The sequence below is a fragment of the Ornithodoros turicata genome, chromosome 9, assembly GCF_037126465.1.
Source record: "Ornithodoros turicata isolate Travis chromosome 9, ASM3712646v1, whole genome shotgun sequence".
Taxonomy (NCBI): Eukaryota; Metazoa; Arthropoda; class Arachnida; order Ixodida; family Argasidae; genus Ornithodoros; species Ornithodoros turicata.
Window position 1 is genome coordinate 29,894,346 of NC_088209.1, and position 12,301 is coordinate 29,906,646.

General features: G+C 46.5%; 1 protein-coding gene across 1 annotated transcript in view; it reads right to left on the reverse strand.

Annotated features, from left to right (window-relative positions):
• The window catches only part of LOC135368573 (calcium-activated potassium channel slowpoke-like), a 93,939-nt gene that overhangs the window by 5,791 nt on the left and 75,847 nt on the right, over window positions 1–12,301 (reverse strand). The window contains exons 18-26 of the mRNA XM_064601953.1: window positions 10,360–10,386; window positions 9,275–9,425; window positions 6,453–6,536; window positions 3,817–3,985; window positions 3,534–3,758; window positions 3,005–3,188; window positions 2,800–2,901; window positions 1,360–1,490; window positions 1,084–1,278 (exon numbers count right to left, since the gene is read on the reverse strand). Of these exons, the coding sequence (XP_064458023.1) occupies window positions 1,084–1,278; window positions 1,360–1,490; window positions 2,800–2,901; window positions 3,005–3,188; window positions 3,534–3,758; window positions 3,817–3,985; window positions 6,453–6,536; window positions 9,275–9,425; window positions 10,360–10,386 (1,268 nt within the window). The remainder of the gene's footprint in view (window positions 1–1,083; window positions 1,279–1,359; window positions 1,491–2,799; window positions 2,902–3,004; window positions 3,189–3,533; window positions 3,759–3,816; window positions 3,986–6,452; window positions 6,537–9,274; window positions 9,426–10,359; window positions 10,387–12,301) is intronic.

A 12,301-nucleotide genomic window follows, 5' to 3' on the forward strand; every position in this document is an offset into this window, starting at 1 on the left:
AAGTAGCTGGAGCTGTGACAGTGCAGTACAACGTGACTGACATGAAGCTCGCTGCTAAAACAGGAATATTCGTCGATCTGCGTGTGCACAAACAAATGCGGAACGATATAGCAGTGTCCAACTTAAGAACGGCACGTTTAAGCCCCGCCTCACGCTTCTTCCTGTTGGCTGCAATAGCTGCATCACTCTGTCGCGAATGAAGTTCGCCGACACGACACCGAAACTATTTAGCCACACACAGTACAGCAACCATAGAAGCCCTATGGGCGGCACCTGGTGGCGCTGCATTATAATTTCTCCTGCGGAGTTACCCTGTTATAGTTGAGGGACTATATTTCCTGCCGCTCTTAGGTTGAACTTATTATGGTATAGACGCCACTTATGTGCGCGATGCAAGTACGTTAAGGAACTGCGCATCACTCTAGCTCCCACCTCTCCCTGTTTTTGAAGGCTGTACCCTCATTGGTTGGGCTTCAAATAAAGTGAAAGCAAGTTTGAAATGGAGCACGTGCACTCCCGCATGGTTGTCAGCACCGCCGACGAAAGGCAACGAAAAGTCATATACCCAAACAACGACCACGTGTGCCACGAGTTGCCTTCTTACGTTTCCGGTCACGTGTCCTCTCTTCTCTTGATCTCCTCTAATGCGCAGAGGCATACTGTCATAGCGTATAGACCTCTACCCGGGATACGTCATCATGACGTTGGTAGAATAACTGAAATCGAAACACATCGGAAGGGGAGGGCTGGGTTCAACGAACGGGCATTTGTTCGCTGCCTCCTATTAAAAGAAAAGTAGGACCGAGGGTGACCGTGCCTTTCGAGACCGTGCCTTTCAAGACCATGCCTTTCGGGCGCGACCCTGTTCGCGCCTAGCTTTGAGGGTAGTTCAACTCTACCAAATTGGTGGCGCTGTCGAACACTATGACGTCATTTGTTTACACACAGGGAGAGTTCTATTACCGACGATTCCCGCAGTAAGCAGAACTACTACGCGAACCGATGCAGTTCACATAACAGGGAGGAGTGATTGCGGCGAGTGGAGAGCCTTTTCAAGTATAGTTGTCATAACAGCGAGCGTACCCCAAACTGAGCCAGTGGTCCGTCGTATAGAGAGATCTGTCCCACCCGGCACCGGTCTCTGTTGGCTAGGGACTCCGGTGTGCTATATCCACCTCGAAGTCCAGCACCTTCTGCCAGGATGAGCTCCAGCTCAGGGGTTGCGCCACCCGTAATTAAAGATCGGATCAACGTCAGTGCGTTGGCATTGAAGTACGTCTGGAAAGCATCAAGCGGGCGTATAAACACGAGCCGCCGACCCAATGCATTCACTGTTGCGCTATCCGCCACGGCACTTACTGTGCTCATTAGCGAGTCCAGTACACTGACAGCAAAGGCAGTACCACAGGCAAAAGGCTGCGTCAGGTACAGCTCCGTGTCCGGATCGTCATCATCATCCTGATCCAGAAACTGCACATTTGTGTCATTTACTGCAAGAAAGAAAAAAAGAAACACTAAGACCCTTTCCTTTCCCATAAGGCAGTGTTCACAACTCTACACTCTTGTACAACTCCCGTCAAAGTTATTAATAACAATGGAACAAATGTGGTCTCGTTCCCGAGCGCGATTACAGCGACCCTTGGGCCATGAGGAAATCTTAATTGAAAAAAATTATTATGCTAGTTTAACGCAAGGATTTTGTTCACTTAACATTCCCTCAGTACACCCAGGGTGGCTGTTATCACGCTCGGAAATGAGACATAATTTTTTTCCCCAGTGTTATTGTTAACATTAACGCGAGCTGTACCTGGCCGTACTCTGGTAAATCGCCAGAGTGTGTGTGCACTGCAGACTAAACCTCGTATCTTCAGAATCCTACCTGATCTATGCCTGATCTAGGCCTGATCAATTTTGCCCTTGTTTTGAGCCAATTTAGGAGCCCATTATGTCCAATTATGACCAAATATGCCGGATTTATACCACTGCAATCCATGTGTCTCACGCTGTATCCTCCCACAGCAATGTTTCTCAGTGTGACGCCGAACTAATAAAATAAAATTAATTTATAATTTTGAGACGTATGACGCAGTCGTGCACGAGTCTGGCAACATTGCTCCATTTCAAAGTCGATCCATCCATCCGATCCGAGCTGCTGGCAGTCTTTCAACGTGGGACGCGGGACAGAGACGTGCGCTGGAGACAGACGCCAGGGTTCCCGATGACGTCATCTAGTCTTGGAGAATCCGAAACTATGAAGTTCTGTGGGTTCTTTGGAAAATTCATGGAAGTGCGTAATCTTCACAGACGACACTTATATTTTGCGTGCTGACCCTTTGAGCGAGGTTGACTTGTAATACGAAACAAAATAAACATAATTTTTACAGCGTCAGCTGTTATTCGGGCAGGCCCACCCGGGATCTCGTGGTCGTCCGCAGAAAACGCACGGGCGTCACGTGACCCCTCATGCGAAAAGATAACGTCGTCGTCTGTGGCGGCCTATCTGCTGCTGCCACAGACAACGACGACGTGCCAGCCATTCAGTTCTACCGGCATCGTCCTGGGGACATTCCTGGGACATTCCATCACCGCCGGTCAGGACTCGTGTGGAGGAAGACCATCTCCTCTTCAGTTCCTAGGTGTGTGATCGCATCCCGAGATCTCCTGTGATCGCCATTGCATTATAACAAGCATCAAAGATTGATTCGCACACAGCTGACGCTGTAACCCTCCCTTCAGTTTCAGTTTTTTCTAGTCCACAGTGGCACTTTAAATCGGCGTTTGTGCACGGGCTATTCGTACCGAGTTCCGTGATGAGAGGCACGTTGGCACCGTACACGGACCCCCGTCGTTGCATCACAATGGGACTACCCAGTGGGGAGAATCCCTCAGCACCATTGGGATCTGTAAACAGGTCCCCAGACGTTGTAGACATTAGAGGATCCAAGTATCATCGTTCAAAAGATGACGCCAACTATAAGAGTGTATGGAAGCCGGGGACACTTACTATGAGTAAGGACACCTATGGTATCATCAAAGGTCATCGCTTTGATGTTTAGTGAGGCAAGAATGGCTTCCTTGTCGGCTAGTGTTGGGTCATCACTGCTGGGTATTTTGGCAGACAGGATGACGCACATATCACATAGATTGATGTTGACCGCTCGAAGGTCTGCACGACTCAGTGGAGAGCCCTGGACAGAGCACGTTAAAAGACATCAGCCAACTAATCAGATGTCACATTTCGCGCATTTGAGACTCCTTTTCTGATCTACCGAGAGCAGGCAAGGACAGCTTTGAATCGCATAAGCAAGGTCGCAACGCAGTAAAAGGATAGGAAGGACACAGGGAGGTCTTGGGAACCGCTGTTTCAAAGGTCACAGAAACTGTCTAGTGGCATTTTTCTGCTCTACCGAGACGTTCATGTGTCTTTGCAGGCTCCGTGATACAGAACACAACACTTCTTCCTTGGACACCACAGCAGTGTGGAGCGTCCCCACATCGTACGTTCAAGTAAGTTTGCATAGGTGTGACCTTACATTCAGTACAGAAATTTTCGGAAGGTTCTGAAGCATCTTCCATTCCCTCCTAAGGTAGTCCACATTGCCGACGATGACAACATGCTTCAGTTCGTGGTAGTGGAAATTGCTGGCACGAAGTGGCATTACTAAGTTACGCAACCCTATTAGTGGAGAGTCGGGATCAGCAAAGAGGCACACAACGACATGGCCGTTAAGCACTGTCATTGCGGCTTGGTTTCGGTCCTGGAAACACGCAAGACATTCAGTACGCACAGAAACAGGTGGGAGGACCACGACTTACTAGTATGCAGTCTTCTATGGGACGCGCCGAGCACCAATGGAACATCCCCGTGGAGTCGTATTTCATCTCGGTCTTTTCAAAGTCTTTTGCCTGATCGTCGGAGAGGCCCACAGGAAAGGGCTTCTCGTTTTGGGAGTTCCCGGTCCCGTTGGCTCCTCTACTGGTGGGCCTGTACAAGGTACTCGCACCATTGTAATACCTCACTCGAGATGTTATCACCAAGAAATCACAAAGGTACGTTCTATACGTCTTCTATAAAATGCAACAGAATGACCCTATATGGGTGTTCTCGGTTTGTCTGTTGTACTGCTTGCGGCACACTTGCCGGTTACTTCCTGCGCATGGCGCAACGATCCCCTATCGGCCGTGTCGTGCGTGAAGGAGCTATACTTGGGCGTCACCTGCCTGCAATGCCAACGCCACCTAGATAAACAAAAACTGGTCGCTCAAACAACGTGACGTAGCCATTGAGGGTCCGCCAATCACGACCGTGCTTTCGGCGGCCGTAGACATGGAAACGAGCCGCCATGCACCAGCCGCATGGGCAGCCACTCGTAGCCACGGAAAGCCCATGTTTGAAATCGTCTGCGGCGACTGGCTGAAACAGACGACATCCTGACTTTATGTGTACACGTGGCGAAGGAGTGAGAGAAGGCATTACACCTAGGTAACGTCGGCGATGCCCGCTTTCCCCTCGTAGTCGATATTTGTATACGCACCTCCATTTTGCGCGACACCGCCGACAGGGGTTCGTCCTGCACCGTGCTCACGTTTACACCAGTGTGTAGCAAACAGTACAGCGAGGCGATATCGGTCACCACAAAATTTAATTTCGCGCTTTCTGACACGTTAACGATATTTTTATTTCATAACTCGTGGACAAAATGAAAATAACAACGCGACGTTGCCTAGCTCTAAAACGATGCGAGTTAGCTCCGCTCTGATGGACGCTGCGCCGGAAACAGACAGGAAAGAGTAGAGATAAGTGAATAGGGAAAGGACGCAAAAAGACGAAGGGGACAGTGATAGATAGTCTAAGATTCGAGATACTATACAAGCTATAAATGTAGTGACGCTCTTTCTCTTTTCGTGCGGGTACGTTAACAGTCGCTCAAGAGCGACTGTTATATCGAGTATATCGAATTATATCGATAGTCGTATATCGAAAGATGTAGTGTCAAGCTTCGGTATCGCGCTATCTGTGTCTGCGCTACTACGAATTTTAAGCCCTATCTCTGGTTACTAGAAATTAAAATCTTCATCGTGCGTTTTGTACTGCCTGTTTTACATTATATCTAATGCGTTCTAACAGTACCTTACTGTATGTTTACGTGTGATCTGCGGTGGAAAGAAGCAAGAGGCAGAAAGTGTCTTCGGCAGTTGAGAGCTTGCGCTCTTCGATACCATGCCATTTTTGCAGCAAGGCATGCATAGGAGGTGTCATGCATTTAGCTGTGGGTTGAACAGTGCGATTAACAAAGCATAAACGCACTTTGGTACTAATCAGCCGTTTTTTACATGTGCCATACAGTCAGTGCCAGATCTGTTGTCATTGTCATCCTTTGAGGAAGTACCTTTTCCCGTCATACCTATGAAGGTAGACACCAGGTATCCGAATGTTGCTTCAGGTACAAGATAACAGGTATATTATCACTGCTCATCTCTTGGTTCTTTCCTCCACGTTAACATCAGCATTCTGATGAGCTACTCGTTTGATTTTTACGTGTGCTTTGTCTAGAGTGCACCGTACACAAAACACGCAACACGGGCATAGTGCGAGCATGTCACGTCATGTTCAAATTAGAATGTGCGCCTTAATTCAGATTAGCTGTCTGTAGGAAACTGCGACCTGTCTGTATGACTATGGAAACCATGAAAAGAACGACTGTAGCTCGAACTCCCGACCGCACCTGATAATTTGTTAAAACGTTCGCTGCGGTTTGGAACGCAGTTTAAAAACCGTGTTTTGTGAAACAAGAACTAAAGTAAAACCTGCACATTTCCTGCTTTAGTAGCCTACAAAAGATACGCTGATCATATTTCTAGTACTGCGTCGTCGAAATATCACAGATCTTGTCATATATCTATACTCGAGTCACTAAATAAGCTATGCTTCAGAGTATCGACACTGAGTTCCAAGAGCGAGCATGCGCCATCTTGTTTCCGCGCCACGCTACCCACGCGCATGCGCACTTTAGCGCACGATGCCATCTATCGTGCGCGGGTGAAATGTTCCTTTCGTTTGCAAGCAGCAGTTGACGGCCTTGAGCTCACCTTGACACCCTCGAGACGCTCTAGTTGAGAATACATGGATTACCGCGCAACAATCACACACGTTTCTCTATCCCACAGGGCGCATTATATTAGCCGTCTTTGATCCTCAAATGGGGATGATACCGGTGTGGTGCGGAAACAAGATGGCGCTCCTGCTCTCACTTGGACCTCAGTGTCGATACTCTGAAGCGAAGCTTATTTAGTGACTCTAATCTAGAGAGCTTCGTCGAAGCTTTTCCGCAACCTAACAAGTGGTGCAACGTTCTCGATATGAAACAAGTTGCTCATAATGAAAGAGACAGAGAGAGAGAGAGAAGCGAAAAAACGAAATGAGTGTAGAGAAAAGAAAGTGGGCAGCATACATGAGCTTTTTGACCTCATAGGCAAGGTGTAAGCCTGCAAACATGTCGGGCGCAGCCGTCCGAGTGGCGTGTGGGGTGTCAGGACTGCAAAGAAAGGGCAACATACAAACATACAGGTGTGTCCTTGTCCAGCGGTGACGTCAACCAATGTGCACACGGGGAAAGGTCACACACACACACACACGTGACAAGGGGTACAAAGTGCGCACACAGAAAGGCCGTGAGAGATATGTCACAGCTTTCAATGAAAAAGAGGCATCCAAGTGCTTTGTGCTAGTCTCATTGTGCTTTGTATGAATATTCTATATGCTGCTGTACTCATTACATATATCTAAGGTCGATTCGTAGCCAAAACCGGTTGAGAACTGCCAGAGAACAACTACGCAAAAAGGTACATCACTACGGCAGTCGTCTTCGCTTTGTTGCTTTCGTTTATGTCATTTGCGTGTGTGTATGTGACTGATTCTATGGAGCTTATCTGTCGGAACTACTGCACCAATTAACATTCGTGTTAGTGTACAGGTCTGGTCGCATTAACAAGTTTTAGCACTACAAACACCTACCTAGAAGATATAAGATAAGATATAACCTATAACGAACACTGGACGTTGGAAATCACAACAACCAGGTTTAATAAACTGAATCCTATATGACGCGAACACTGGTGCGGAATATACGCGTGACAAAAGTGATTAAAGTCGAAATAATGTAACTACCAACGTGTATTGCCGGTACTACAGATGCCAGACTGCGCGAAATTCAAAACCTTATTCAATTCAACGTTCGATTATGCTTGCTGCAATTTTTCTTGGAAACTTGCATTGCCAGTCCGAGCACTAGACGTGATCACGATCTCCAATGAAATTCAAGGAAATCCATTGTACGAGAGTAAGAGAACATTCACAGCAAAGCATTCTACACAGAAACAACAATCACTCATTGGAACGTCAGCTGTTTCTGTAATCTCTCAATCTTTTTTGTGCCCAGCACGAACACCTGTGATTCCTTTCGTGGCCTTGGAATGGACGTGAAGTGTTCGTGGGAAGAGTGAACCAAGTTAATTTTGTCAAATTGACATGTTTTGCACAATACTTATGCAGCTCCTCTTTGCTTGTGATCAAAGCGTACACCAATTATACATGCGTAGAAGGCAGGAGGCATCCTACGAATGAATGAAACAATCTTACACACTTACTGCGACACCGCGACGTTAATGATGACACATACCGAGAGACAAAGTTTGTTTGTTTGTAAGGGGAAAAAAGAGGAGAAAGAGAGACAAAGTATCATGCTCACATCAGACTGGTGTTATGTCTATATGCCAACATGTGTTATGCCTAACTTGATAATGAGTTTTAATAAGCCAGGCCACCAAATTCACGCAGAGTCATGCTTTGAGATGCTTGTGCGACTCTCTACTCTCATCGGCTCACGCGCTCTACTTCGCCTCTAGCCATAATGGGAACACAGATCTGATGCTGGGCGTCGTATTTATACCAGGCGATGTATGAGGAGTATCGAATGGATGTTCTGCCACACCGCCTTGACAGCGTTCTGCACATCCTGACTGGGCTGGACTTAAGGCGAGGACCGCCATGATCTACCTATTCCCTAATACATGGTGTCTAATTTCCCTGTTTGTTTCCCTAATTGTATTAAGACCCGTGGCGACAATTCAAGGCACATGCGGCTCGCTCTCGTTCTCCTGGATCCATGGAAAGACGATATTCGACTAATTAACAAGACAATATGTGAAGAAAGCATTCTTGTTTCGGGACAGAGGGTGGACATGTCCTCGTGGCCAGTGGCCAGTGTGTCCTCGGCAGCTCAGTCGGTAGCGTGCTGGCTTGCTGCACTGAAGATCGTGGGTTTGATCTCGGCCGAGGATGGAACACACAGCACAGGTACAGCGTGCTATCAAAAGCGACAACCCTATCGTTCGTGGCAATGGTTGGTGCAGAGCGTGCTATGCGGCGAAGTTCTGCGTTTAGAATGTGTAGGCACTAGGGGACCCACTATGTACCAATAACACACTACTATTTACATGATAACGGCACCACGTAGGCCTTGCAGTATTGACGTCAGGCGGGATGTGTCCCTGACTGACTCCATGTTGCTTACAACATATTCGCTCCGACATCGAACTGTGTCGGCGCGCTGCGGAGAGACGATGAACTACCGTAGTGTGGATAGCTGTGGATAGTGTGGATCGCGTCGTCTGCTTTTGCACGTTTATTCCGCGTTCAGTGCAGTATAGGTGAAGCATTTGGTAACCGAACAGTATCGTACCATCGCGGCACAAGTGACCTTTCGGTGAATATACACAAGAATTACGGAAAAGAACCATCAACTCCGAACATCGGCCGGTGTCCAGTGTTATCCACACTAGAAAGGTGACACTGTCGCCCCCTATAGGTCGATCTCGCAGCGAATTCCATTGTTGCTTGACGTGGGTGCCTGCTTTAGTTGCTTATGCGATAGGAACAATGGCGCACAGAAATGTCGTTATCTATGTTTCATTTATCCGCGACTTCACGTCTCCATTACAACAGTCTGCATTACGTACATGTGCCCGTTTATTAAAACAACGTATCAAGTTAGATGAAACAGACAGCGTGGGTCACAAATGAGATTTCAATGGCTGCTTACAGAAGAACGGAGAAAACATAAATGTATTAATAGCCCATATTGAGCTCACATCCCCGTTTTTTTTTTCTTCTTCTTCTTTATCACATCACCATCATCAGCTGATATTGATTTTTCTTGTACACTTTGTGTAAATTTAGCGACATGTACGCTATGAGAGAGTTACGTAGACTTACCTAGCATAGGCTGGGGGAGCGGATCGACCGTTTCGGTCCGCAGGGGATGCAAGAGAGTTGCTTTGGTCGTGCTTCTTAGTACTCGGCTTTGGTTTTGGTGCCGAGCTCACACGATTCTGCTCGTTGTTGTTGCCAATCTGTGGCTGACTCGCTAGAACGGACAGAGCGGAAAAGAAAGGTCAACCATGTAGATTTTTATCATTTCGTCGGGGAACGCCTATCACGACACATATTCATAAACACAAACGATTACATGATTGATCGCATTACATTACATTGATTAAACTACATTGATTACATGATTGCTTCAGCAAACGCGCTTAAATATACATGTTACATATGCGCTTCTATTTTTAAGGTCAACAGCAGCCGTACAACACAATATTAAAAGTTACTTTTGCTACAGTACAGCCAACACCAGCTAGAATAAACAAGACCTGCTCGGCTGAGCGACGTTACGTCACTAGGTGTCCTGCCAATCACAGCCATGCTTTCAGCGGCCGTACCACGGAGACTAGCCACCATGAGCCGCATGGAAAACCGCTCACAGTTAAAAGAGAATTTTGCCACATAACACCGCCCTGAGCCAATCGTCATCTAGAACGGTATTGTTCTATCTTCGGACTGGCTGAAAACAGGAGGTTTTACGCTGTTTTTGAACGATTAATGCAAAATGTAAAACGTCCAAAAAAGGCGTAGCCGCCCACTTTTCGACAAATTAGGAGGGAGAACGATATATATCGCAATGATATTTGGCTACATGCGTGCTATGTGGTGAAGTCCTATTTTAACGCTGTAGCCACAGGATTTCTATGTTTGAAATCGCTTGTTACTATTGGTTCAATGGACGACGTGTAAATCTACATGCCTACGTAACGAAGGAGGGAGAGGAGCATTCTAGCAGGCATTCTTTAGTCTAGAGGGCGTTGGTGTAGCACGCAATCATATTACTCTCAGTGAAAATCTTTGTTTCATAGCGTTGCCGTTACGAGTACGATCAACATGACACCTGAGTGGCCTGTTCTACTTCATTGGTAAAAAACAAAACAGGCGATACAACTTAAAGAGAGAAAATGTTAACGTACCCACGTAAGTAAAGCTTTCTTCTGCAACTGAAGAACGAAAACGCTAATCTAAATACAACCATGTTCGCAACAGCAACAGAAATGTACAACGACAACTTGCGAAAAAAAAAAAAAAAAAACGGAACGTCGTTATGTCGAGTGGTCCAAGAAAATGTTTCGTAAAAAAATTTAAAAATGTCGTAATTGTTGATGTAATCGGTCAGGAGTACAAAAAGTAATCCCCGGCGTGGGGGACCATCTCCACCAGTGGGGGAAATTTGGGGAGCAGCGGTGGTTGGGGACCAGCAATTCGAGTACAAAAACTATTTTATTTGACTGGCACACAGAAAGAAGTCCTAACCGATTACACAAATTTTGTTGCTTAAATTTTTCGTTTTATGGTCCCGAATATTCTTCGGCCTGTTCGTTGCTTATCAGTAATGGTACACAAAGCTGGAGGGGGGGGGGGGAAGGGATTCCAGAGTTTTTATTGGCGTGGTACACTAGGTCTTTTAATGTATGTGCTGAGAGAACGAACTCGTGTGGAGGGAGAGGGACAAGTACAAGAATGAGGCTTTCCAGACAAAACCATGGAGGAGCTGGGAAATGCCACATCAATAATAACGAGGATTTCTGCTCTCGTATTAATTGTTTTTGGTGCTTCTAAATAATTCCGGTGTATTTCAGGATCCTGCTGGTAAACATGAAGGTAGCAGCTGATAGGAATTTTTTGCATCACATCAGGCGATAGAAGGATTGGGGGACACGAAACGACAAAAACTAAATGATTGTCCGCGCAATATTTACTACGCTCTTTTCTCGTTTCTTTGTGTGTGTGTACCTAGGGAAGTAAATTATTGAATTTCGGTGTATAGCGCTCAGCATGACGCGTGTGCGGTCGCCCAGAAATAATGGAGATGTCCTTCTGGCGTAGTTAAACACTTCGTGACCCCGACAAATGGTGTGTACTGGTTTTTCTCTTCCCTCGTTCTTAATTAAAACAATTCCACTAGATGTCTGCAGTCTGCACTGGGAGGTTGTAGTTCACTGCTTGCCACTGAAACTCGCATTAATTCGTTATATTGGAATAGACCTCTCCCTGTTTGTAAACAAATGACGTCATAGTGTTCGACAGCGCCACCAATTTGGTAGACTTGAACTACGCTCGAAGCTAGGGGCGAACAACGTCGCGCACGAAAGCCACGGTATTGAGGGGATTACGATGGTCCCTGAATGGGACGCGACCTTCGATCCTATTTTTCTTTCAATACAAGGCAGCGAACAAGTGCCCATTCGTGGAACCCAGCCCTCCCTTTCCGATTTGTTTCGGTTTCAGTCTGTCTACCAACGTCAGGATGACGTTTCTCGGGTATAGAGGTCTATTCGTTCTGCTGGAATTCGTTGTACTGGAATATTCGTTATACTGGAACGCAAACTGCTGAATGATATTTCAAATGATTTTGTGTGTTCTCTGGGGCAGCAGACAAGGGCCAAGTTGTCCACAGCAAGAAGCACGTGGTTTCTCCGAACAAGTAGTTATGAGCAGATAAGTGCTTTAACCTATCCTGAGGTGGCACGATTATCACCAATAACTGCATGATTATTCCGAAGAACCTAACGATACTACAGCTCTTGTCAAGCTGCAAAGAAGAAAACCAGCAGCTGCCTCAGTTACCGAAAATGTAACTAAGGTGCAATTATTACACTATAGTTTATCGAATCGGCGCTAGCCCCGCAATTTCGAATAGGAAAATCCCTACGCCTGCGTGGCGCGCGCAATGAATGTGGACAACGAAGCCGAAAAACGCACATAACTAAACAAATAACAGACACGAAGGGAGCGAAGGGCTCTAAAGCACCTAAATCTACAAAGCAGAAGCATTAATAACACTAACACAAGCCTCAGCCACTCAGTATGTCTATGCACTGTACAAATGAAATACACGTGAAGAAGGCATGCACT